Source organism: Mesoplodon mirus, assembly GCF_964341445.2.
Source record: "Mesoplodon mirus genome assembly, chromosome: 11".
Taxonomy (NCBI): Eukaryota; Metazoa; Chordata; class Mammalia; order Artiodactyla; family Ziphiidae; genus Mesoplodon; species Mesoplodon mirus.
Genome location: NC_138987.1, coordinates 23,143,642 through 23,170,170, shown reverse-complemented (window position 1 = coordinate 23,170,170; position 26,529 = coordinate 23,143,642). Strand labels below are relative to the sequence as shown.

Genomic DNA, 26,529 nt, shown 5'->3' with positions numbered 1-26,529 from the left:
TTTATCATAAATGGATGTTTAATTTTATCAAATGCTTTTTCTGCATCTATTGAGATGACCATGTGGTTTTTACCTTTCCTTTTGTTGATGTGGTATATCACCTTGATTGATTTGTGTATGTTGAACTATCCTTGTGATCCTGGGATGAATCCACCTTGGTCATGGTGTATAATCTTTGTTTTGTGGATTCAGTTTGCTAATTGTGACCAGCTCGCAGGCTGATGGTTCCTCTTCCACCACCTGAATGAGGGTCCAGCCAGCCTTCCTTAGCACTGCATGGTATTCCAGTTATCTATTGCTGCTTACTTAGCAAACCACCCCAAAACTTAGTGCTGTAAAACAACGTCCACTTTATCACGTTTACGACTCTGAGAGTCAGGAATCTGGGCAGAGCACGGCAGTGCTGCTCTTGTGCTCCACAGTATCTGGGGCCTCCACTAGGTGACTCAGATGACTGCAGATGCTGGGACGGCTTGACTGGGGCCATCTTTCTGGGGCCTTGGTCCTCTGTGTAGCATCTCCTGGAGCTTGAATGTCCAGTATCACTCCTTTGCTTCATATCTGGAGCCTGGGCTGGGGTGACTGCAACTGCTGTTTCTCTCCAGGCAGCCTCTTCCCCTGGCCAGCTTGGACATACTCACAACATGGTGATCTCAGGGAGGTCAGACTTTTTATATGTGGCTGGTTTCCCTCAGAGGGAATGTTCCATGAGGCCAAGGTGGAAGCTGAGAGACCTCTCACAGTGTAATCTCAGAAGTCCCAGCATGTCACTTCTGCACATTCTGTTAGTTAAGAAAGTCAGTATAACCACTCCAGATTCAAGGAGGTGGAGGAGCAGACTAGCCCTCTCAACAGCCCCTCTCACACCATGGCGTGAAGCAAGGGGAAGAGGGATGGCTGCCACCTTGGAGACAAGCTACCCACACAGGAGGGTAAGAACAGAGACTTTTTTGTTTGAAGTATAGTTGATGTACAGTGCTTCAGGATTTCAGCACAGTGATTCAGTTTCTATATATATGTGTGTGTGTGTGTATATATGTATATGTATATTTGGTTCGAGTATAATGTTTAATGTAAATAATACCGTGGATTGGCAGAGTTGATACAAAGTTAAGAGATTCACTTCTGGTCAGTAAGTTAACAACCTAGGCACCAGCCTATATATATATAATACACACACACACACACACACACACATATATAATGTTCTTTTTCAGATTCTTTTCCATTATAGGTTATTACAAGATGTTGAATATAGTTCCCTGTGCTATACAGTAGGATCTTGTTCTGCTGTCTTATCTATAGTAGTGTGTATCTGCTAATCTCAAACTCCTAATTTATCCCTCCCCCCCCCCGCCTTTGGTAATTTTTTAAAATTAATTGATTTGTTTATTTTTGGCTGTGCTGGGTCTTTGCTGCTGTGCGGGCTTTCTTTAGTTGCAGCGAGTGGGGGTGACTCTTCGTTGCAGTGCACAGGCTTCTCATTGCAGTGGCTTCTCGTTGCGGAGCATGGGCTCTAGGTGCGTGGGCTTCAGTAGTTGTGACGCACAGGCTTAGTTGCTCTGCAGCATATGGGATCTTCCCAGACCACGGCTTAAACCCATGTCCCCTGCACTGGCAAGAGGATTCTCAACCACTGTGCCACCAGGGAAGCCCCATTTTGGTAACCTTAAGTTTTCTATATCTGTGAGTCTATTTCTGTTTTATAAATACGTTCATTTGTAAGTGATATATTTGTCTTTCTCTGAATTAGTTCACTTAATATGATTATCTCTAGGTCCATACATGTTTCTCCAAATGGAATTATTTCATTCTTTTTTATGACTAATATTCCATTATATATACACACACACACACCACATCTTCTTTATCCATTCATCTGTCGATGGACACTTAGGTTGCTTCCATGCTCCATGTCTTGGCTATTGTAAATAGTGCTGCTTTGAACATTGGGGTGCATGTATCTTTTTGAATTAGAATTAAGAACACAGACTTTTGAGTCACAAATATACCACTGCTCTGTAACTTTCTAGCTCTGTGATGTCAGGTAAGTTACTTAACCTCTCTGAGCCTCAATTTCCTCATCTATAAAATAAGGGTAATGATATTCTACTACAGATGACTGTGGTAAGACTTAAATGAGATAGATCTAGTGCTTGGTACAATGCCTAATATCTGCGAAGTCCTCATTGAATGGAAGCCGTACTACCTACAGTGATAGCTAGTAGTGTTATGACTCCAGCTTGCCCTTTAGATATTCATTCATTCACTCAGCAGACAAGCATCTATTGTGATTGTGTGCCTACTGTGTGCCAGGCACAGTCTCTGGCCCTGGCCTCCCACAGTTGTGAAGACCATGATACACTGTAACCAGAAACTAAGTGGGCTTTCAGGCTTTCTGAGCAGCGTCCCTGGCTCTTCAGTGCCAGGCAGCATCTCTGGGATCAAGCCTGGCTCAAAGGAGGAAGCAAGGCCTTGTCACCTAAGCCTCTCTGATCAGATTACGGTAACATTTTTAGCCCTTTCCTATAGTGTCTTCTGCTCTCACAGTAACTCTCCTCCCATTTTAAGTAGTGGGGATATTACTAAGGAGAGGCTGGAGAAGTGAACCCACCTTCCCATTCAAACGTGTGTCCTCAGGTCCCATCTGATGAGGATCTGTGCCCTCAAGGGCCCTGATACGCTGGTAGCACAGGACTCCGCGTGCAAAGCCCCATCAGCAACCAGCTGCTCCTTGTGGGCTGTCACTGGCATCCAGAATTGAAGCCTCAAACACCGAGGTGGCAGAAAGTGTAGGAAAGGTAACAATGTCCAACTCTTTACAGATCATAAAAGAACTCTTAAAATGCAGCATTCTACATGAAACGAAAAGCAAGACGTCATGGAGAAAGAATGCAAGCCAAACTAGGAAAAGCTGCTTGGCAGGAAACCTCACAGTCTGGTCTGGTCTCTGTGTCTTATCTCAGCGATTTCCTAACACCAGGAACTTCTTTACAATGAAAGGAGGGCAGAGCTTCTAACCCCGAAGCTTCCAAAAACCTTTAGCCTTCTCATCAAAATCTTGTGAAAATCTCACCTGCTCAAATGAGCATCTTTGGCTTTCATCTGAAGACACTGGAACTTTAAGTAAATCTCACTTTCAGGAACTTGTTTCTAGGTTAACGATAAAGGAATTCACACTCATTAAGCACCTTTGTTCCGGCATCAGAAAGCAACATGTTACAGAACCGCTGCATCTGCCATCTTTCCCTTACTCCAGTTGCCCACCCAGAGCATGAATATCTGCTACGTGTCCCTGACAGATAGACAGCCACTATCTCCACAGCACCTGTGGACAAGAGTCCGGACTTCATGGGGACAGCCAAAGCCCAAAGCCCCAGGTCCCCTTTCCAGGGGACCCATTGCACACCAGGAAATGGGCAACACTGGTGGTGACGCGAGTGCCAGGCGTAGGCACTGAGGGTTCAGCCCTCCTGGTGCAGCCACGGCTGTAGCTGTCCGCCAGCCCTCCACTGTCACTTGTCCGTGCGTTACTAATTTCCTAGTCTGATGCATGCTTGGAGGCAAACTCGGGCCCCGAGCTCCTTGCAGGAAGTTCTCAGCTGGCTGTGCAAGGCTAGGTCTCCAGTAAGCACACGTCTGTCTTGAGGGGCCACGGCTTCTTAACAAGTAGCTCAGAGGAGAAGACACATCCTCTGTCAGACCAGTTCTCACACTCAGAGGCATTTCCCCTCGGGCTTGGGCCTAAACCCTGGCAGTCCGGTGTAGATCTGAAATCTGGTCCGTCTGGCGACCTGTGGGCCTCTTCCACCCGAGCCCTGACAGCCATGCCGTGTCTCCCTCCATCTTCGTCAAGTGAGAATGGTCCTCAGCGGATCTCCCCAGAATCATGGGAATCAAGATGTTCTGTGTGCTTGACTGGGGCGGAGGGAGCAGGGGTGCAACATCAGCAAAAGCAATTTCTGTGGTTTTGAGGAAAAAACCACATAGACTTTCTAGGGGCGCTCGTGAGCATGGAAACTTGGGACAGACCACGCCGGCTCTCAGCTGGTGCAGTGGTTGTAAGAAAGCTCTCTGTGACCCACAGGCATCCAGCTCTTTGATGCACTGTGACCTCAGGGTCTTGTCGAGATCCTGCTTCTGTGGGGTCAGACAATGTCCTGTTTTCTCAGAGCAGACAGGGTGGAACTGTGCTCAGAAGAGAAGGCAGAAATGAAGTACGAATCTGGAGACGAGAAGCTAGACGTCCTGAGGGGAGTGATTGAAGGTCCAAAGGAAAGAACTTCTCTCCCAGACACTGCTTGGCATGGCATTCGAGCCTGACAGGATCTCCTGTCTCTTGCTGATTTGATGATAAAATATGGAGTGGACCCACAGGGAGAGCAACGCCTCAAGAAATAGATGGATAATTGGCTCTGTTTGCATGCTCGCTGCTGTGAGTGTGAGACGCCACACCAGCATGACTAATGCCTCTCCCCTCTGCCTAAATTAGATTTTGATTATGTCTCAGAGATGTTCACTGAATCACAGATGCTGGAGGTAAAAAGACCCCAGCTTCTCAGGAACACCTCCTGTGGAGTGTGTGGGATCCTCCTCCCAGGCTGAGGGACCCCTTCCCTTCCGAGACCTGGGAGCAAAGCAGCCACCCCGGATGGAGCGGGCTCCAGGGTCCCGGTGCAGGCTCCTTAGGTGGCTGTAAGCAAGTGCATCGTGTCAGTAACTGATGCCTCGTACAGACCCTGAATTGGACCCAGAGTGTCCTGTTAGTCAGATTTCCCCTGGCTCTCTGCCACATCAGGTGGAGCAGTTCAGGGTCCTTGCCGGTTCACCCCCTCGGTGTTCCTCAGCCTCTGTTCTGATCCGGAAGATGCTGTCATAAATGCTTCCTCATTTCTCTTGCAGAATTTAGCCTACGAGATCATCCTAACGCTGGGACAGGCATTTGAAGTTGCTTACCAGCTCGCGCTGCAAGCCAGGAAAGGGGGGCATTCCTCCACGCTTCCAGAAAGCTTTGAAAACAAGCCCTCCAAGCCCATCCCCAAGCCCCGAGTCAGCATTCGCAAGTCGGTGGTAAGTAGAAAAGACACAGATGTTCTGAAAACCTTGAACTGGAGGGGAGGGATCCTTGGTGCCGTGGGGGCTGGTGGGAATCCAGGGCCTGCCATTCTTGTCCTTCCCTCGGCCTCCTCCTGGCATGTGTCTGTGCTCCTCTCAGCCCGGTTCCTGCAAAGTCTTGGGGACCATCTGCCTGAACTTGGAGGCTCCCAAGAAAATTCCACTTCTTTTGTCCCTTGCAGCAGCCTGTGAGGGGACTGGGTGCTGCTGGCCTCCGGGGGGAGTCTTTCCTCAAGGTCCGGGCGATCTTGGGAAAAAGGATCCCTGAGGCCCCGGCTGCCACCCCTCTAGGGGGCAAGCCGCTGGGCAGCAGAGAGGGTGGCAGAGGCTCACGGGGAGGGCATCCCTGGTACCCAGCTAGAGGAGGCTGCAGGCGCAGGCTGTACGCGGGCCTGACAAGGAGACCTAGGCGCAGGCTTCCTGCAGAGCGGGGACTGTTCAGAAGGTACCGCCCCTCCTCCCCGGCATCTGCCTCCCTCCAGAAATTTCCCCCCTTCCCTCCCACACGCTCTGCACACATCCTGTCCTAACAGACTTTCATGACTTCAAAGCGGCCTCCTCTGGTGGTAGCAATACCCAGAAGCTGGAAGCCTCCCGTCTGGTTTCTGCTGCCGTATGGCATCCTAGAAACTCTGGGACTCAGGGCAGCAGGCACCCTCAGAGGCACCACTCAGCCCACATATCCTTCCGCCTGTGACTCCCTCCTCCCCACCGAGCCCTGTCCCCAGAGTCGTGGGGAATTGTAGGGTTTTTAATGTTTGCAGAGGCACCACCCTTTGTGACCATGTGGCTTCTCGTTCACTATCTTCTCTTTGGCCGCTACTCCTGTCTCCATTCTCGGCAACTTCAACATCCATGGGGATGATCCTCCCAGCGTCTGGCCCCTGTGCTCCTTGACACCTCACCTCTCAGACCTCTTCCCCCACCTCACCGTTCACTCCCACACTCACCCCTCAGCGCTGATCATCACCAGTAACTGCACGCGTCCTCTGACTTTCCTTCTGACCCACCTCAGCCCCTCCCGGCCCCGCTGGCTTCCAATCCTGAAGCACTCCCAGAACGGCAGACTTACAGGTTCAATTGCTCCCTCATTTCTCCTTCGAGGCTTAACACACATCTGAAACTTAGTGTGTCCAGAACAGAATTCTTGATCTCTCCGCAAAGCTGCTTCTCTGTCTCTCCCAGCTCAGTAAACGGCATAACCATTCACCATGTTGCTCAAGCCATAAATCTAGAAGACACCCTTGATTTCTGTCTTCCTCTCACCTGTGTCCATCCCACAAGCAGATTCCATCCGTTCAGCCCCTAAAACATCTCTCAGATCCGTCCACTCCTCTCCATTTCCTCTGTCACTCTTCCCATCCAAGCCATCACCACCAGTAACCTCCAAAATACTCCCATACATCTCCTAAGCACTCCCCTCCTCTGTCGGGCAACCAGGGTGACCTTCTTAAAACACAGATCAGAGCATGGTACCACTGCCCCAATTTCCCACCACACTCCTGACACTCAGGCCTTCCTCTTCCTGGAAACAAACAAAGCTCACTCCCACCTAAGGCCTCTGTGCTCCCTGTTCCCTCCACCTGGCTTTGTCTCCCCCTTGTTTCTGCACGGCTGAGTCTGGCTTGTCATCCAGGGCCCAGCTACACAAAGAGGCTTCTCCTGGACCACCCAGGCTTCTCCTGACTTCTCCTGTTTATTTATCATCTATCTTATCCCACACAAAAAGCAAGTTAAATGTCCAGGAATTTCCAGAACATTTGGGGGATTAGCTCTTAGGCTACTGTATTCATTCCCGTGTGGGCTGGATAAATCTGTTCGTGGCAGGGACCTCCATCTGACTTTTGTCTGGTCCCCATAGACTTCTTCCAGATGAGCACAAAGGGTGTGTGCCATAAGAGCTCAGAATATTCACTTAGAAGCCTTCACTGAAAAATATGAAACATACAGTGAATAATACTGCTGTCCTTTAACTGCCCCAAGATCCCATCCCCCTCAACAGGTGTCTGTGTTCCATTTCCCTCAGCCCCAGTAGTTTATTTTTGAGAAACAGCCCATGATTAGACATGTAGAGTCCTCCCCACAGCCTTGTGGAGATACAGTCAAATTGCAGGTGGCTGATGGGCACAGACCTGGCACTCTTCGGGCAGCTCCCTTGCTCCAGTTTCCTGAGCAGAGCAGGTGGCCAGGGGCAGACATGGACACACCAAAGAAAGAGGCAGCAATCTGGTGGAGAACTGCCTCAGGCCCCCCGTGAGAGCTCAGAACTCAAGCCTCACCCGGAAAGGGCCTGTTTAACCTTGTACAGACAGGGGCTGAAATGGTGTTGACGTTTTACAGCTCAGTTTGGTTCAAGGCTCACCCTGACCTGGACCCACTCACCTCTTCTCCCTCAGTTGTCTCCCCACTGGGGCCCCCTCGGCGACCTGACTGCAAGCCCTCAGATGGCCTCTTTCCCTTACCTCAGGGATCTTGCACATGCTGCTCCACACCCCCTGCCTTTACCAGGAAACTCTTGCTTCTCCTCCAGCTCTCCGTTTAGACATTACCGTAATTAATTTTTAAATAATGTCTAGTCAACAAGTATTTACTGGGTGCCTACTGTTTAGTGGGTTGCCAGGAGTTTTTCTGAGTTTGAGGGAAACGGGTAAACAGGACAGAATCCCACCTTCATAAGCATACATTGTAGTGGAGGATGAACAAATAAACATGATGTATGTGGCAAAAGGATTATAAAGAATAGAGCAGCAGAGGAGAGCAGAAAAGTTGAGGTGCTATTTTGCTTGGGGTAAACTGGTGAGGAGGTGATGTTTGAACTGCACCCTGATTGACATTAGGGCATAAAGCAGGCAGATGTCTGGAGAGTATTGAGGCAGATACGTGATGAGCACAGAGGCTCTGGGCTGGGGCTTGGTGTACAGGGAGCAGCAGGGAGGCCGGTGTGGCTGGAGCATAGAAAGGCAGGTGCACAGGGCCACCGTGGGTCACCTCGAGGACTCTGGGTTTATTCTGACTGTAATGGAAACTACTGGAGGCTTGAGAGGCAGGCAGGACATAGCCTGGTGCACCTTCTCTAGGAAGCCCCCCTGGCTCCTGACATGCAGTCAGTGGCCTTCCTGGGTGCCCCCAGAGCACCGTCTTCCCCCTCAAATCTCACTTCTCAGTAAAGTATTCCTACGTCTGCTCCCCACCTGTGTGCCTTCAAGAGCAAGGGCCGTGTCTCACTCACCATCCCCCCCGCCCAGTGCCTTGCAGTAAATGGGTATCAGAAGAACAAACAGATGACTCTCACCCCCCCAACATCCTGAGGTCTTGCCAGAGCACAGTGCTGGTTTCCAGGCAGCGTTAGGATGCATGCGTGCAACCCCAGGCAGGTACCGTATAACGGGCATCAGCCTTTCTGTTTTAAAGCAGATAGACCCATCTGAGCAAAAGACTCTGGCCAATCTGCCGTGGATTGTGGAGCCGGGACAAGAAGCCAAGAGGGGAATAAATACCAAGTATGAGACCACGATTTTCTGATACTCACCGTCGTCCCGTCCTCGCGGTGCCTTGCACGCCGAGCAGTCCCGGAGCAGGCTTTCCACCCAGCGCAGGAGGAAGACTGCTGTTTGTGTGGCCTTGTCACGGGCGAAAGGCCACTAGCCATTCCTGGGGACGTTCTTTCTGCACCAGTGACAGAAAGTGCAACCAAGACTTTCCAGCCGTAACCCCTGAGAGAAACGAGTTGAGGTTTGTGGCTCACTCTCCTGACTCCCCTCCCTGCCACCACCCAAGGTATTTCTAGTGACTTGGCCCCAACACTTGCTTTGCTGTATTTGGGGATAATACCTTAAGAAAAAAAAATACAGGGGATCTCTAATACTGCCTAAAAGTATAAAAATCTTGGGTTTATTTTTCACTGTCAGCAGTTTTCAAGGTAGAATGAGAACAGAACTACCCCCAGAAAGCATCTGTAAAATCATTATCTCACTGAGTATCGTTTCATGCAAAAGAACAAAAAGTACCCCTGATTGCCAGGAAATCCTATTTCCCAATTTCTATATTTGTGGATTTTATATGTAATCAACTATGTCAGATAAAGAAACCTTTACATCTATGGATTGATTCAAAAACTTAATGATTTAAAACAGAGGAATTTATTATGCACAGAAAAATGTGTCTTGTATTAAATATTTTTATTAAAAGAATGTTTCACTAACACATTGATAAGAAAACTAGGTTAGTTGTGAGGGATGTTTTGCTTTCATTTCAAATAACTAAATTTCTACTGCTACTACCAAGAGGACTGGCTTGGGCGTTGCAAAGTACTATACCAGAGACGCTCACTAGAGCAGGAGATTTGGGCAAGCAGGCTGGCATCACCGAAAGTGCTGACACAGCCATAAGCCTGCAAAGATTTTTTTTTTTTTTTTAACTTCACAGTTTTAAAAAACATGTTGTTAAACAAAAAATCTAGGGCTCCTGCTGTCAAGATTTCTGTCATGGAAACCTTGTTTGTTTGAGAAAGGTGTTAATAAAATTCTATTGCAAAAAAAAATTTTTTTTTCTAGAAAAACACAAATACAAAAAAAAATAGAGATTCCAAAGTAATAAAACTCTTTTCTTGAAACAAAATAAATAAATAAATGTTTGCTTACTCTTTGATTAAATAAAATTTACTTACATTTCATTAAGGTATTTTAATTTTTTTAATGTCTCTGTGGAGTATTTGTATGATACCATAATGTATATTTATGTAGAATCAAATTATATAAACAGTACCAATATCATTATAGAAAAAATAACATTTTAATGTATATTGTTCTAACCAATCATATTGTGAATCATTTTGGAGTTCATTATAATAAGCGATATTGATAAATTGTGAGATTGTCTTAATTTTTTTAAATTAACCAATATTATTTTAAACCTGAGATTATCAGTTACATTCATCAGTTGGTGAGTTTTAAAGAAAAACAACTAAATTTTATTTCAAACTGACAAATATATATGGTTTTAGTTCAGTGTTGGAGAATTTTAATACAATATTAAATTACTTGAACTGAACAGTTCCTTGTATATATTTTGCCTATTCACTGTTGATATGTATGTAGTAAATTGAGAGTAAAATAACCCTAAAATATGGTACCAAAAAGAAACTGTATAGGAGCAAAGTAAATAGTAGCTTTGCTGAAAAGGAAACATGTAAATATGCTTGGGCTTCCAGTTATAAATTTTGTAATTTTTGTCATTATTTATATCCTATAAAAAAACACACACAAAATAAAATGGAAACTGTACAGCTGCTGGTGCTTGGCATCATTCTGTGAGCACCTTCCCACTTCCATTTAGGATAGAACCAAAGGCCCAGCCTTCTCAGCATCCATAGCTAAAGGGATTTTTTCATTTGGCAAAATTGAGAAAATTTGCTCATTTCCAAGTTCAGCCAGGCCTTTAAAGCTTGAATTTCAGCCATAAAGCCCCCATTGTCTTTAATGTTAAAGTGGGCTATAAGGAAGAATTACCAAAACAGAAATTGGTAAAAGAGGAAGGACCAAAAAACGGGATTACTTTTATAGGACAACATCTACATGTTTGTCTTAGGCTGCCATAACAAAATACTGGGTGGCTTAAACAACAAATTTATTTCTCACAGTTCTGGAGGTCCTGGGAAGTCCAAGATCAAGGTGCCAGCAAGGTAGGTTTCATTCTAAGGCCCTTTTCTCCTGGCTTGGCTTGTTGGTGGCGGCTGTCTTGCTGTGTGCTCACATGACCTCTCTGTGGTGTGTGTCTGCAGAGGATGGGGGAGCATCAAGCTCTCTGGCTTCTCTTCTTATAAAGGCACTAATCCCATCATGAGGGCCCCACCCCCATGACCCCATCTTACCCTGATTATCTCCCAAAGGCCCACCTCCAAATACTCAACATGGAGCATTAGGACATCAATATATGGATTTTGAGGGAACACAGATTTTCCATAACAACACTCATTTTTCCTAAAATACAAGTACCAGCTATGAGTCAAGTAATAAAAGGGTCATGTTAGAGACACACTGGAAAAATCAATGATTCACATTCCATATCCTGTGACTTTCAGCAAAAGATCTCCCCACTGCTGGATCCAAGTTACTCTCCAAAACACATGCCAAACCAATCTCGGGGTGCTCCCAGCCTGACGTGCAGAGGCCTAGGGCTTTGAACCCGAAAGGGCTAAAACCATCGGGAGATGGGGCAACATTCACAGAGGCAGAAGGGCAGGTTTGGGCTGGGATTTTAGACAGTAATGCTTTGCCTGGGCTAATTCAGCCCCTGTTTAGTCCTTGCTAACCACCAAGAGGTCAGCAATCCTCTTATTTATTATCTCTGTGGATCAGTGCTTATTTGTGTCAGTTATGATCCAGCATGAAGTAGATGGCACACTCCAATTTGGAGAATTTAAGAGTTTAATAAGTAGAATACTTACAAAGGTCTTGGCAGCATGTAGGGAAACTAACCCTGGGCTGGCGTGGCCTGAGGGGAGTGGGAAAGGAGGCGGCTTGTGGAGGGGGCTTCCAGACAGGTGCTGTGGGCTTCAGAAAGGGAGCCAGGGATCAAAATACCCTGATCTCAGGGAGAGCGGCCAAGATGGCAGAGTAGAAAGGCCCTGCGCTCACCTCCTCTCAGGAGCACACCAAAATCACAATGATCTGCAGAACAATCATTGATGAAAAAGACTGGAAACTACCAGAAAAGATCTTCTACAGCTAAAGACATAAAGAAGGAACCACAACTAGATGGGTAAGAGGGGCAGACTTGCTATATAATCAAATCCCATACCCCCTGCGTGGGCAACCCACATACTGCAGAGTAATTATAATGCAGAGGTTCTCCCATAGGAGTGAGAGCCTTGGGCCCCACAGGCTCCCCAGGGCTCTGGCACCAGGAAGACAAGCCCCCAGAGCATTTGGCTTTGAAGGCCAGCAGGGCTTAACTGCAGGAGCCCCACAGGACTGGGGGAAATACAGACTTCACTCTTAAAGGGCACACAAAATCTCACATGCACCAGGACTCAGGACAAAAGCAGTAACTGTAACACTCAAATGCATGAACACTGTGCTGGCAGCTGACATCTTGGCTCATTAGCATGAGACCTGACCCCACCCTGCAGGCACCAGTGCAGGGACGCCTCAGGCCAAACAACTGGGCTGGGACACATCCCCACCCATCAGTCTAGACCCTACCCTGGGACCAGCTAGGCCCTGGCCTGGCCCACTAGCAGGACAATACAACCTTGAGGACACCCCAGACCTCATACCCAACTGTGTCAGGAACCGCAACCCCCCCAGCCCCACACCAACCAATGATCTGAAACGAGCTCTGGGATCCTTGGACCTTGCAGCCAGACTCCAGGAACCAGCTCTGCCTGCCAGTAGACCAGCACTAAACTAACCCCAGGACCTGGCTTCACCTGCCAGTGGAGGGCATCAGCCCCAGAGTTTTCAGGACCAAAATGACAAAAAGGGAATATTGAAAGCAGCAAGGGAAAAGTAACAAATAACATACAAGGGAACTCCCATAAGGCTATCAGCTGATTTTTCAGTAGAAACTCTGCAGGCCAGAAGGGAGTGACACGATACATTTAAAGTGATGAAAAGGAAAAACCTACAACCAAGAATACTCTACCCAGCAAGGTTCTCATTCAGATTTGATGGAGAAATGAAAAGCTTTACAGACAAGCAAGTAAAAGCTAAAAAAATTCAGCACCACCAAACCAGCTTTACAACAAATGTTAAAGGAACTGCTCTAGGTGAAAAAGGAAAGTCCACAACTAGATACAAGAAAATTAGAGAAGGAAAAAAGCTCACTGGTAAAGGTACAGTTTATACCGTAAAAGTAGATAATCATCCACACACAAAACTAGTACAGAGATTAAATGACATAAGCAGGGCTTCCCTGGTGGCACAGTGGTTGAGAGTCCGCCTGCCGATGCAGGGGACACAGGTTCGTACCCCGGTCTGGGAGGATCCCACATGCCGCGGAACAGCTGGGCCCGTGAGCCGTGGCCGCTGAACCTGCGCGTCCGGAGCCTGTGCTCCGCAAGGGGAGAGGCCACAACAGTGAGAGGCCCACATACTGCAAAAAAAAAAAAAAAAAGACATCAGCAGTAAAATCATCTGTATCCACAGTAAGGTAAGGGGTACACAAAACAATTAGATGTAAAATATATCAAAAACAGTAGTCATGAGGGGAGGAGAGTACAAATGCAGGGTATTTAAAATGCATTTGAAATTAAGAGGTCAGCAACTTAAAACAATCACGTTTATATACAGACTACTATACAAAATCCTTATGGAAACCACAAACCAAAAATCTATAATAGATTAACAAAAAAGAAAAAGGAATCTAAACATTACACTAAACATAGTCATCAAATCACAAGAGAACAAAATAAGAGGAAAAAAGACCTACAAAAACAAATCCAGAACAATAAACAAAACGGCAGTAAGAACATACATATTGATAATTACTGTACATGTAAACAGACTAAATCCACCAGCCAAAAGACAGACTGGCTGAATGGATTAAAAAGACAAGACCCATATACATGCTGCCTACAAGAGGCTCACTTCAGATCTAGAGACACATACAGACTGAAAGTGAGGGGATGGAAAAAGGTATTCCACTCAAATGGAAATCAAAAGAAAGCTAGAGTAGCAATACTTAGATAAAATGGACCTTAAAATAAAGACTGTTACAAGAGACAAAGAAGGACACTACATAATGATCAAGGGATCAATCCAAGAGGAAGATATAACAAATGTAAATATATATACACACAACATAGGAGCGCCTCAATTTATAAGGCAAATATTAACAAACATAAAAAGAGAAATCAACAGTAACACAATAATAGTAGGGGACTTTAACAACTGCACTTACATCAACGGAAAGATCATCCAGACAGAAAATCAATAAGGAAACACAGACCTTAAATAACCCATCAGACCAAATGGACTTAATATTTGTAGAGCATTCCATCCAAAAGCAGCAGAATACACATTCATTTCAAGTGCACATGGAACATTCTCCAGGATAGATCACACACTAGCCCACAAAACAAGCCTCGGTAAATTTAAGAAAACTGAAATCATATCAAGCATCTTTTCCAACCACAACGCTATGAGACCAGAAATCAACTACAAGAAAAAAACTGCAAAAAACCACAAACACATGGAGGCTAAACAATATAATACTAAACAACCAATGGATTACTGAAGAAATCAAAGAGGAAATCAAAAAATACCTAGACACAAATGAAAATGAAAACACAACAATCCAAAACCTATGGAATCCAGCAAAAGCAGTTCTAAGAGGGAAATTTACAGTGATACAAGCTTACCTCAGGAAACAAGAAAAATCTCAAATAAACAACCTAGCCTTACACCCAGAGCAACTAGAGAAAGAACAAATAAAACCCAAAGTTAGTAGAAGGAAAGAAATCATAAAGATCAGAGCAGAAATAAATGATAGAGACAAAAAAAAGATAGAAAAGATCAATGAAACTAAACACTGGTTCTTTGAAAAGATAAACAAAATTGATAAATATTTAGCCAGACTCATCAAGAAAAAAAGAGGGTCCAAATCAATAAAATCAGAAAAGAAAAAGGAGAAGTTACAGCCAACACCACAGAAATACAAAGGATTATAAAAGACTACTATGCACAACTATATCAATAAAATGGAAAACCTGGAAGAAATGGACAAATTCTTAGAGAGGTACAATCTCCCAGGACTGAACCAGGAAGAAATACAAAATAGGAACAGACCAATTACCGGTACTGAAATTGAATCAGTAATTTAAAAAACTCCCAGCAAACAAAAGTCCTAGACCAGATGGCTTCACAGGTGAATTCTACCAAACATTTAGAGTTAACACCTATCCTTCTGAAACTATTCCAAAAAACTGCAGGGGAAGGAATACTTCTGAGCTCATTCTATGAGTCCACCATCACCCTGATCCCAAAACCAGACAAAGATATCACAAAAAAACAAAAGTACAGGCCAATATCACTGATGAATATAGATACAAAACATCCTCAACAAAATACAAATCCAACAATACATTAAAAGGATCATACACCATGACCAAGTGAGATTTATACCAGGGATACAAGGATTTTTCAATATCTGCAAATCAATCAATGTGATACACCACACTCACAAATTGAAGAAAAACCATACGATCATCTCAACAGATGCAGAAAAAGCTTTTGATAAAATTCAACATCCATTTATGATAAAAACTCTCTAGAAAGTGAGCAAAGAGGAAACATACCTCAACATAATAAAGGCCATACATGACAAATCCACAGCTAACATCATACAATAAGTCCCCTACATACGAACGAGTTCCATTCCAAGTGCACGTTTCTAAGTCCAATTTGTTCATAAGTCCAACAAAGTTAGCCTAGGAACCCAACTAACACAATTGGCTATATAGTACTGTAATAGGCTTATAATACTTTTCACACAAATAATACATAAAAAACAAACACAAAAAATAAAGAAAACATTTTAAATCTTACAGTACAGTACCTTGAAAAGTACAGTAGTACAGTACAACAGCTGGCATCCGGGGGCTGGCATTAAGTGAACAGGCAATAAGAGCTACTGACTGGAGGAGGCGGAGGAGGTGGGAGATGGTAGAGCTGAAGGATCGTCAGCAATAGGAGACGGAGGGCAAGCTGCAATTTCACTCACGCCTGACGTTGATGGAACGCATGTTTGCATCTTTGGAAGTTTGCAACTTGAAGGTTCGTATGTAGGGGACTTACTGTACTCAGTGGTGAAAAGCTGAAAGCATTCCCTCTAAGATCAGGAACAAGACAAGAATGCCCATTCTCACCACTTTTTTTCAACATAGTTTTGGAAGTCCTAGCCACAGCAATCAGACAAGAAAAAGAAGTAAAAGGAATCCAAACTAGAAAGGAAGAAGTAACACTGTCACTGTGAAAACCACTAGAAAACTATTAGAGCTCATCAATGAATTTGGTAAAGTTGCAGGATACAGAATTAATATACAGAAAATTATTGCATTCCTATATACTAACAACAAAGTATCAGAAAGAGAAATTAAGGAAACAATCCCATTTACCATCACATCAAAAAGAATAAAATACCTAGGAATAAACCTACCTAAGGAGGCAAAAGACCTGTACTCCAAAAACTATAAGACACTGATGAGACTCCCAGATGTAGAGAAGAGACTTGTGGTTGCCAAGCGGTAGAGGGTTGGGGGAGGGATGGAGTGGGAGGTTGGGGTGAGCAGATGAAAGCTTTTATATACAGGATGGATAAACAACAAGGTCCTACTGTATAGCACACAAAGAACGATATTCAATATCCTATGATAAACCATAATGGAAAAGAATATTTAGAAAAAAGAATGTGGGCTTCCCTGGTGGCACAGTGGTTAAGAATCTGCCTGCCAATGCAGTGGACATGGGTTCGATCCCTGGTCCAGGAAGATCCCACATGCTGTGGAGCAACTAAGCCCGTGCGCCACAACTACTGAGCCTGCGCGCCACAACTACTGAAGGCCACATGCCTAGAGCCTGTGCTCTGCAACAAGAGAAGCCACCGCAGTAAGAAGCTCGCACCCCGCAACAAAGAGTAGCCCTTGCTCGCCGCAACTAGAGAAAGCCCGTGTGCAGCAACGAAGACCCAACACAGGCAAAAATAAAATAAATAAATAAATTTTTTTAAAAAGAGAAGACAAAAAAACTTTAAAAAAAAATGGGCTGAAGACCTAAATAGACACTTCTCCAAAGAAGACATACAGATGGCCAACAGGTACATGAAAAGATGTTCAACATCACTAGTTATTAGAGAAATGCAAATCAAAACTACAATGAGGTATCATCTCACACCGGTCAGAATGGCCATCATCAAAAAGTCTATAAATAATAAATGCTGGAGAGGATGTGGAGAAAAGGGAACCTGCTACACTGTTGCTGGGAATGTAAATTGGTACAACCACTATGGAGAACAGTATGGAAGTCCCCTAAAAAACTAAAAATAGAGTTACCATATGATCCAGCAATCCCATTCCTGGGCATATATCCAGAAAAGACAAGAATTCTAATTTAAGATACATGCACCCCAATGTTCACAGCAGCACTCTTTACAATAGCCAAGACATTGAAGCATCCTAAATGTCCATCAACAGATGAATGGATAAAGAAGATGTGGTACATATACACAATGGAATACCACTTGGCCATTAAAAAAATGAAATAATGTCATTTGCAGCAATATGGATGGATCTAGAGATTATCATACTAAGCGCAGTCAGACAGAGAAAGACAAGTATCATATGATTTCACATATGTGGAATCCTAAAAAATGATACAAATGAACTTTTTTACAAAACAGAAACAGACTCACAGACATAGAAAACAAACTTATGGTTACCGAAGGGGAAAGGGATAAATTAGGAGTTTGGGATTAACAGATACACACTACTATATATAAAACAGATAAACAAAGAGGACCTGCTGTATAGCACAGGGAACTATATTCAATATCTTGTAATAACGTACAATGAAAAAGAATCTGGAAAAAAATATATACATATGTATGAAACTGAATCACTTTGCAGTACACCTGAAACTAACACAATACTGTAAACCAACTAAACTTCAATTAAAAAAAAAAATACCCTGATCTCACTCTCCACCATCCACCCTGCATTACCTAAACCCACTGGAAGCCATAGGGCAAGGAGCACATTGATTTGGTCTACACAAGGCACCTCCAGAACCACAACAGGGCAGGGAAGAGGGAGGAGGGAGTCTGAGGGGCAAACAGAAGAGAGGCAGACCTTGTACTGAAGGGATTTGCACCTCATTTTCTTGAAGGGGAAATTTGACACATTGGCAACTGAAATATCCATGGGGGTGGAGATCCTGGAATGTTAATATTATTCCAAAAAGGACTTCAATTACTCCATCTATTTTTTTTTCTTCTTAAATGATAGTCTATGATAAATTTGGGTAAATGAACCCAATGAAAATTATGCCTAGTTAGTTCATTAATAAGTCATGGAAGTGATTTTTTTCAAAACATACCAGATTTTCTGCTGGAATACTTAGGAATATTGCTGGTGCATAAAATGTTTGGATATCATGGGGCAGAAGACAGGCTTAGATAAAGAACACATGGCCAAAGTCTCAAAAATCAGCAAAAATGCATACTTGGATCCCAAGCAGCATTGCTCCTAAGCTATTTCTGAAAAGAAAAGAAAATTTGATAAGTGGGCTAGCCTCCAGAGTTGTTCTTCCACAGAACTGGAATACAATAACCGTGTTCAGAAGTCTGTATGGAATGAAGCCTCTTTTTTTTTTTAAGACATTAAGTTTTTCAGTTCCTTTTTTATACAAGCTATTCACTGAGTATGTTTCCTATGAAAATTAAGCAATCTGACAGTTATAGACACATTTTCTGAAAATTGGGTAACCAGCCAACAAAGGCTAGCAGAGTCTACCTGCACCAAGGCTCCAACAGCCTCCCCCGCACTCCCTTCCAGCCATCCACACGCCCAGCCTGCCCCAGCAACAGGGTCCTGCTTCCCACAGAAACCAGTTCCAAAGCAGGGAATTTCATTAGGTCTGTTGCCCAATCACCATCCAGCAACCTATGAGATTCCATTAATACTCAAATTTTTGCAGTGGAATTAACCCTAAGACTTCGGTGCCGACCTGGGAAATGCCGGTTCCACTTCACCGTTTCCTGTCTTGACCTCAAGCCAGTCTACTGACGGAGAATTCACTCTGTGTTCACCGTGGCTCATTTTACTTAGAGTCGCTAATGCAGAGATGATCATTCCCAACCCAACATGCTGCACTCTCTGTGCTGCTCATAAATAATCATAGCTACAAATTATCATCCAGAGAGTTTCTGTTTTTCTCTCCAAAACCCCAGAGACCTGTTTGTAAGAGCTTCATGGGCATTTAACTTCCCAAGCATAGTTAATGACTAATGATATAAAGACTTACACACATGTCAGACTGAGATAGAGATTCTCCGTTTAACGGCTCCAGTAGGGTCACTCCAGCTGAAGGTGGCAGTACGGCCACTGAGGTTTTCAGACAGCCGAGGAGCACACATGTCACTTCACGAGCCCAGAGCATCTTGCAAGTCCTGCCATACTGGAAAACTCGGAGTGATGTCTCAGCACCCAGTAAGAGCAAGCTGAGATGGAGCTGCTCTTAGCAACTTGAAGTCAGTTCACAACATGGTAATAAAAGCCATTCAAAACTATCCATATTCAATACTCAATTTAATTGTCCTCTGGATGTCTCGGTGCTTCCATCAAATGCCCAACAGCTGCTCCCCGGGGAGCCTGCAGTTCTCCCTCTTTTTGCCTCTCGTCAATAAGACATATGAGGGACTTGCCTGGTGGTGCAGTGGTTAAGCATCTGCCTGCCAATGCAGGGGACACGGGTTCAAGCCCTGGTCTGGGAAGATCCCACATGCCGCAGAGCAACTAAGCCCGTGCGCCACAACTACTGAGCCTGCACTCTAGAGCCTGTGAGCCACAATTACTGAGCCCACGCGCCCAGAGCCCGTGCTCCACAAGAGAAGCCACCGCAATAAGAAGCCCAAGCACCGCAACAAAAAGTAGGCCCCACTCGCTACAATTAGAGAAAGTCCGCGTACAGCAACGAAGACCCAATGCAGCCAAAGTAAATAAATAAAAATAATAATAAAAATAAAGATAGGGGCTTCCCTGGTAGCACAGTGGTTAAGAATCCACCTGCCAATGCAGGGGACACAGGTTCGAGTCCTTGTCCGGGAAGATCCCACATGCCACGGAGCAACTAAGCCTGTGCGCCGCAACTACTGAGCCTGCGCTATAGAGCCCGCGAACCACAACTACTGAAACCCGCGCACCTAGAGCCCTTGCTCCACAACAAGAGAAGCCACAATGAGAAGCCCGCGCATCGCAACAAAGAGTAGCCCCCACTCACCACAACTAGAGAAAGCCCGCGCACAGCAACAAAGACCCAATGCAGCCAAAAATAAATAAATAATTTTTTTTAAATGCATGCACAGTTTTCTCAGAGAAAAACAAAAACCAAAAAGCCCAACATGCTAGTGTTGAGTCAGGGGAGACTGGGAAGGAGGAAAGGCACAGGAAATTCAGGAATCCTGTTTTAGCAGACCATTTCTGGGGTGTGCACTTGGCAGGGAGAGGGAAGACTGCACACTCAGATACCTTCAGGCCACACAGGTGACATGAGTGAAGGGTGGACTGTGAAGGGTGGACATGCATCCATCATCTCAGGGGGCAGCTGATGCTCAGTTCCAGCTGATGGCTGCCAGGCAGAAAAGAAGAAGACCCTGGCTCAATAGATTTTCTAAGAAATCAGGATTTTTATGTGAAACCACCAGATTTTCAAATGCTGGCAACAAGTTCAGTGGGTTTTTTTGTGGTACGCGGGCCTCTCACTGTTGCGGCCTCTCCCGTTTCAGAGCACAGGCTCCGGACGCGCAGGCTCAGCGGCCATAGCTCCCGGGCCCAGCCGCTACGCAGCATGTGGGATCTTCCCAGACCAGGGCACGAACCCGTGTCCCCTGCATCGGCAGGCGGACTCTCAACCACCGCGCCACCAGGGAAGCCCAAGTTCAGTGTTTTTTTTAAAAAATAAGTGTGGGCCAAACAAAACTCCTCTGTGGACTGGGCCTGGTCCATGAATCACTTGTCTGTGCCTTTCTGAGATTCCACCAAACTTCAACAACCTCCCAACTTGATTTCCAGTTATTAGAGGAGGTACGGTGGGTGGCTAGGGCTAGGGGATGGAAGAGACAGGGATGTAGGGGTCACTGACATTTGCTGAACTGTTCTTATATACTTGGTTTGTTTATGGGAGTATCAGGAGCTGAATTCAGGGACTAGTAGCAAAGACCAGAGATAAGAGTCTCTTAAAACAAGGGAGAGGTTGAATATTTTCTCATGTACCATGCACTTCAGAGATAAACAGTACAGGGCTGGAATGGTAGCTCCCAGTTTTCATCAGAATCCCAAGCTCCTTCTGTATTTCTCCTCTGCCACCCTTAGCTTGTGGCACCCACCGACAAGGTCACCTCAGGAGCACAAAATGGCTGCTAGACCATCATTCAGTGAATCCACATTCCAGTCAGGAAACAAGATGGTAAGGAACCAAGGGCTCCTGCCTCCCAACTGAGTAAGGCAACCTTTCAGGAGCTTTCCTGGAAGCTTCACCCTACAAGTTCTGCTTACATCTGCTACCCCTAGATAAGCAATTGGAAAATGTAGCTGTTGTTGATTTTAGCTGAGCACACCGCAGCTCCCAACAATACAGCAGTTGTTAGTGAGGAAAAGGGAGAGACTGGATATTAGGATGGCCACCAACAGTATCTGCCATAAAAACAAACAAACAAACAAAAAAAACCAGTATCTGTCGCAATGGAAATGTCACAGCACTAGGTAAAAGGTGAAAGCAAGCACACACAGGTGAGACACCTGAACAGAGAAGACAGAGACTGGAGGAGGAACTGGTAATACTGGTAATACTCCAACCTTGGCAGAGTTGCTCTATAAGCTAGCCATCAAATCCAAGCAGGAAACATCCCCCCAGCTGTGTTAATATGCACACCAAACATCTGTGCTGCTCGGGACGTTCCTGAGAGTGTCACAACAGAGCAGGCGGACAAACCATGCTGCAAAAGCAGACATCACAGGCACAGCTGGCTGTAGCACAGGAGTGGGACTGGCAATGGCTTGGTAGGCCATCCAGGGCAAGGGCGGAGGACATGGGTTCTCAACCTCCGCTGTGCTCTGGAATCACCCGGGGAACTTTCAAACATATGGATGCCTGGGTCCCATGCCCGGCAACTCTGAGTTAATTGGTCTGGGGTGAGACCTGGGTTTGGGGGAGGGGGGCGGTTTATGCAGTAAAGTGTGAGAAGCTTCACTCCTGGATGGACCAGGCCCTCCAGATCCCCTGAGAAGCTGGGCAACCCACGTAGATCCCCACATCCGAGGTTACCACGGAAGTAGCTCCTTGAGAAGATTAAACCATTTGCTGAAGGCCACACAGCTGGAGTGGTAGTGCAGCCAGGATTTGAACTTGGATCCACTTGACAGCCAAAGCAAAGCCACTGTGGCCCAAGGTCTTTTGTCCAACGTCACTCCTAATCCTCCACCACTCAGGTGCATGCATATCCCAAAAAGAATAACGTCTGGGACAGCTTTCCTGCTGAGCAAGGTCTGTCTCCTGGGAGCCAACAGCCATGAGGATAGATCCACCATGAGGTAGAGAAGGATACCTGGAGTGAGGTGTGTTGTATGGAGCAAAAGCCGCACAGTCCCAATTTGTAAACCAAGGAAATGTGGGCGGCAAAGGAATAGCAATTTGTAACTGGGACAAAGGTAATTATACTATTGAGACCTGTGTCAGATGTTTGACATATTTTTCAAGCCTCACAAAAACCTTGCAATTAGATGTTGCGGTCCTTATTTGACAAATGAGGAAACTGAGGCTCTGAGAGTTGGTACCTTTTCAAATGGAAGGAAAAGGAGAAAAGGAAATGAAATCAAGATGGCAGAAGACACATATGGATCCACTAGCCCCAGGGCTGTCACTAATGTGAAATGAACCCCCTAAAAGTTTCGAAGTAGAAACAGGCTTCTCCACGGAGCAGGTCGCAGTAGGGCTGCCACCTACCTTGCTCAGTGCTTGAATCATCTGTGAACTGAGACTAGGTTGAGCCGTGGCCAAGTGCTGGCAAATCCAAAGCATCCCTCAACCTCTGCTGTCCGTTTGGCTCCCATCAGAATGGCCCCTGCTGCTTTTTTTCCAAGAGCAATCCCTACGGGCACAGAGATGGGTTAGCCAGGATACCAGAAGTGGAAGCTCTTCAGCAGCAGAGACCACCTTTTACATCATCTCTGAGAGCTCAGGACTTACGATCGGTCATGCATGACCCATGATGTGAATGAGTGAAATGAACAATGAATTAAGTGCAGAGCTGAAATGACCCTCCTGGATCCTCCAGCCCAGGGGCTGTGGTGGAGGCCAACAGCCATGGACCGAAACCGCAGCTCCCCCGCCTTGCCTATGAGGCCCTAGTGATTTAACCTCTCTGCACCTGTTTCCACATCTAGACAACAGAGATAACACCTTGCAGCCTTGTTGTTAGGATTTAATTAAATAATGTGTGTAAAGTGCCCAGCTTGGGGCCTGACACATAAAAGGCCCTTAAAAAAACAGTAGCTCCTTCTTCCTTCCTCCCAAAAAGGATTTTTTATGTCTCAGAAAGTTGACAGAGTGCAGCAAATAAATCAGAGATGAGAAACACAGATCTCCAAAATCTTCCCCAGCTGCTGAAACCCACACCTTGACCCCTAGTCTGGTGTTCATCGGCCACGTTTCCAAGAGGATTCCACTTCCAACCGAAACACTCAACGCATACATAGCCCAGTGGGTGTTTCCATAAAGAAAAGAAAACCAGATTTGGATTCTGGCCCTGGCTTTATCAGATTAACTGCCTGGGATGTGGTTCTTCCCCTGTAAGCTAGGACTGCATAGTCTGCAAACGCATCAACTACTGTGAAGATAAAATAAGGGCTGGGGAGGGCAGGAAGATTTGGATCTGATGAATATGAACGTTTGCTCCAACTCCTCAGAACAGCCACCTTGGTACTAAGCAGGAGTCTTCATTCACTGCTGGATGTTTTCCAGCTGATCAGTTGCTCAGAACCACCAAGCCCAAACTCAGGCCCAGAATGCTCTCTCTACACACTTATTCTAGCCCTGGTGATGAGAAATCACAGAGACAGATTGTTCTTTTACTTCCATGTGATAAGCAGTTCTGAGGGCCTGACCTCATAAATGAAGTTACAATGAACACCAGCAACTCATTTCCCTGAATCGTAACTGTAATGAAAATGTCCCAAGTTTTGGTCTGCTCACAATGCCATGTGACTCAGCAGTAAGTCCCTGTTGATGCCAAATGACTTCAAAGTCCTGGTCTCTGGCGAGTCCCATGTTTGATGCAGTAAGTCCCTGTTGATGCCAAATGACTTCAAAGTCCTGGTCTCTGGCGAGTCCCATGTTTGATGCAAATTCTTCTGCCCCTGCCGTGTGAATATATACAACTACACAACAATTCTTCTAGGGTTAAACTCATAGCCCCACAGCAAATGATTTCCTAATTTAGGTATTTTAATAACTGTATGGTATATCCATAGTCTTAAGGATAGGGGGTATGAGCAAGGAAATCCATTCAAGTGATCTTAAGAAACTAAGAGTTATTAGAAAATCATTTTCTCCTTCTCTAAAGGTCGGTAAGTAAATTATAATATTAACACAAAACATATGTTGAATAATAGACTGCCATACTTGCCAACTTAAACACTCCAGGGATATGTTTATTCATTTCATATAATTTGGAAGCAGATCTTTTTTTATCCAAGTTTTACTTTCCCCTAACGATGCTTCACAGCAGAATGCCAAACTAAAATGGGAAGATAAAGAAAATGCTGGTAATGTGCTACATCTTAATTTGACAGCCTCGTGACATCCTAGTGCAGAGGGAGAACACAGAATGCACTATGGGCATGCGGGCATACAGGAATTCCAATCATTCAGCAAAGATTTACTGAGGCTCCAATTGGAGCCAGGCTTCCGTTGGACTCTGGTATAAAACACCTAACAGACCTGGCTTTCATGGAGCTTACAGTCTAATGGGGGACTCCATTAAATAAACGATACAGGTCAAAAAAACCATGACAGAGAAAAGAGGGGACTACAAGAGGGCAGGGAAGCCTTCAGCAGAAGGATCATCTCAAGGAAAAAGATAAGAAGGAATCAGGAAAAAAATTAGGTGGGGGAGGGCAGTATAGAAGAGAGAACCACACATACAACGCCACAGAAGCAAGAGAGCACAAGCAGGTCCAGGATTTTAAAGACAAGTGACATGGTAAGATGAGCACTTTGGAAAGATCACGCAGAGGCATGACTGCTGGGAGAGAGAGTGGTCGGGGAACTGTTGCCACGCAAAAGAGGATGGGACCCAAATAACACCAAGGAATGTGCAGTGAGCACTTTCTTGGTCCAAGCACTGAGATAAGTAAGCACTCTGTGAGCATTATCTTATTAAATCCTTACAACAATGTTGAGAGGGAAGAACCCCCCACAGATAAGACAACTGCTGATACTTTCTGGGTTTCTTATTATCTCTTGTCCCCAATTTCCCCCCAACAACTAAGATGTGTTTATTGCCTTGGCTGCTGCTGAAAACAGTGCTAGGCATAGTAGATATTCAAGACATAGAGGATAGACAGGTGGCTGCACGAATAAACCAATAAAGGAATTTTGCCCAAGAGCACACTGAGTGAAGGACCCCACACCCATTGCACTTACCACACTAAGTTGCAACTGTTAGTCCTTGCTGGTTCTTCTCAGTGTCCTGTGCTGGTCCCTCAGCTCACCAACCTCCAGACTGCCCTGGGCTCAGTCTGGGGTCTCCTGTCTTGTCTGTCTACACCCATTTTGTTGCATCTGGTCCTGTGGTTTTAAATACCATCAACTCACTGATGACTCTCAGATTTTTGTCTCCATCACAGGCTTTTCCTATAAAAGAACCATCTACTCAACAGCCCCAGCTGTCTGCCTAACACTCACCTCAAACTTACTTTGTCCTAAACCCTGCTCCTTTGACATAGTCTTCTCATCTCAGCTAACAGCAACTCTATTCTTCCAGTTGTTCAAGCCGGAGGCCAAAACCTTGGTATCATTCTTGACTTGTCCCTCTCACAACCTGTATCCGATCCATTGGCAACTCTTATTAACTCTTACCTTCAAAATATACCCAGAATCCAACTTGTCACAGCCTCTCCTGCCGCCACCCCAGTCTAGCCGCCTTCATTCTGCCCAGATTATTGTAAAAGCTTCTCATTGGGCTCCCTGCTTCCCTCCTCACCTGTCCTCCTTTCAGCTGATCCTCAACTGGTTCCCACTGCCCAAGTGATCAAGTTACAGCTTACGTCAGATCTCCCCACTGCTCACACTCCTGCGCTAGCTACTATCTCAGGGTAGACATCCTCGCCATGGCCTGGGAGACCCTCCACAGAGCTGGCTGCACTTCCTACTAAGCTCCCTTCGCTCAGTCTTCTCCAGCCACACCAGCCTCCATGCTGGTTCTGGAACAGACCCACCCGTCCCACTTTCCAGTCTTTGCACTTCCTGCACCCTCGCTTGGGGACTCTCTCCAGATACTTGCCTGACTCACTCCCTCACCTTTCAGGTCTGAACTCGAGTGTCACCTTCCAAACAAGCAGCTCCGTCTAGAACTGTAACCCTCCTCCTCCTCACTTACATACCAACTAATCACTATAAATTTGACTGACTGACTTTTTTTCTG

The 26,529-nt window shown here is 45.4% G+C and overlaps 1 protein-coding gene and 1 long non-coding RNA gene across 19 annotated transcripts in view; one reads left to right on the top strand and one right to left on the bottom strand.

The window, feature by feature from the left end:
- ANKS1B (ankyrin repeat and sterile alpha motif domain containing 1B) overlaps nucleotides 1–8,651 on the top strand; it is a gene marked incomplete at both ends in the record, with an annotated part of 1,184,520 nt that extends 1,175,869 nt beyond the window's left edge. For 10 of the 18 annotated variants that reach the window (XM_082634609.1, XM_082634606.1, XM_082634607.1 and 7 more), the window contains 2 exons: nucleotides 4,903–5,070; nucleotides 8,527–8,651. In XM_082634609.1, the coding sequence (XP_082490735.1) occupies nucleotides 4,903–5,070; nucleotides 8,527–8,637 (279 nt within the window). Of the gene's footprint in view, nucleotides 1–4,902; nucleotides 5,071–8,510 lie in introns of all 18 variants that reach the window. The other 8 variants (XM_082634608.1, XM_082634605.1, XM_082634602.1 and 5 more) reach the window with 2 other exon arrangements.
- Nucleotides 8,652–18,205: 9,554 nt separating this feature from the next.
- Nucleotides 18,206–19,395, bottom strand: LOC309811638. Its single transcript, XR_014295219.1, has 2 exons — nucleotides 19,134–19,395; nucleotides 18,206–18,366 (listed from the first exon to the last, which is right to left on the bottom strand). It is a non-coding gene; the product is annotated as an uncharacterized lncRNA (long non-coding RNA).
- Between the last annotated feature and the right edge of the window lie 7,134 nt (nucleotides 19,396–26,529).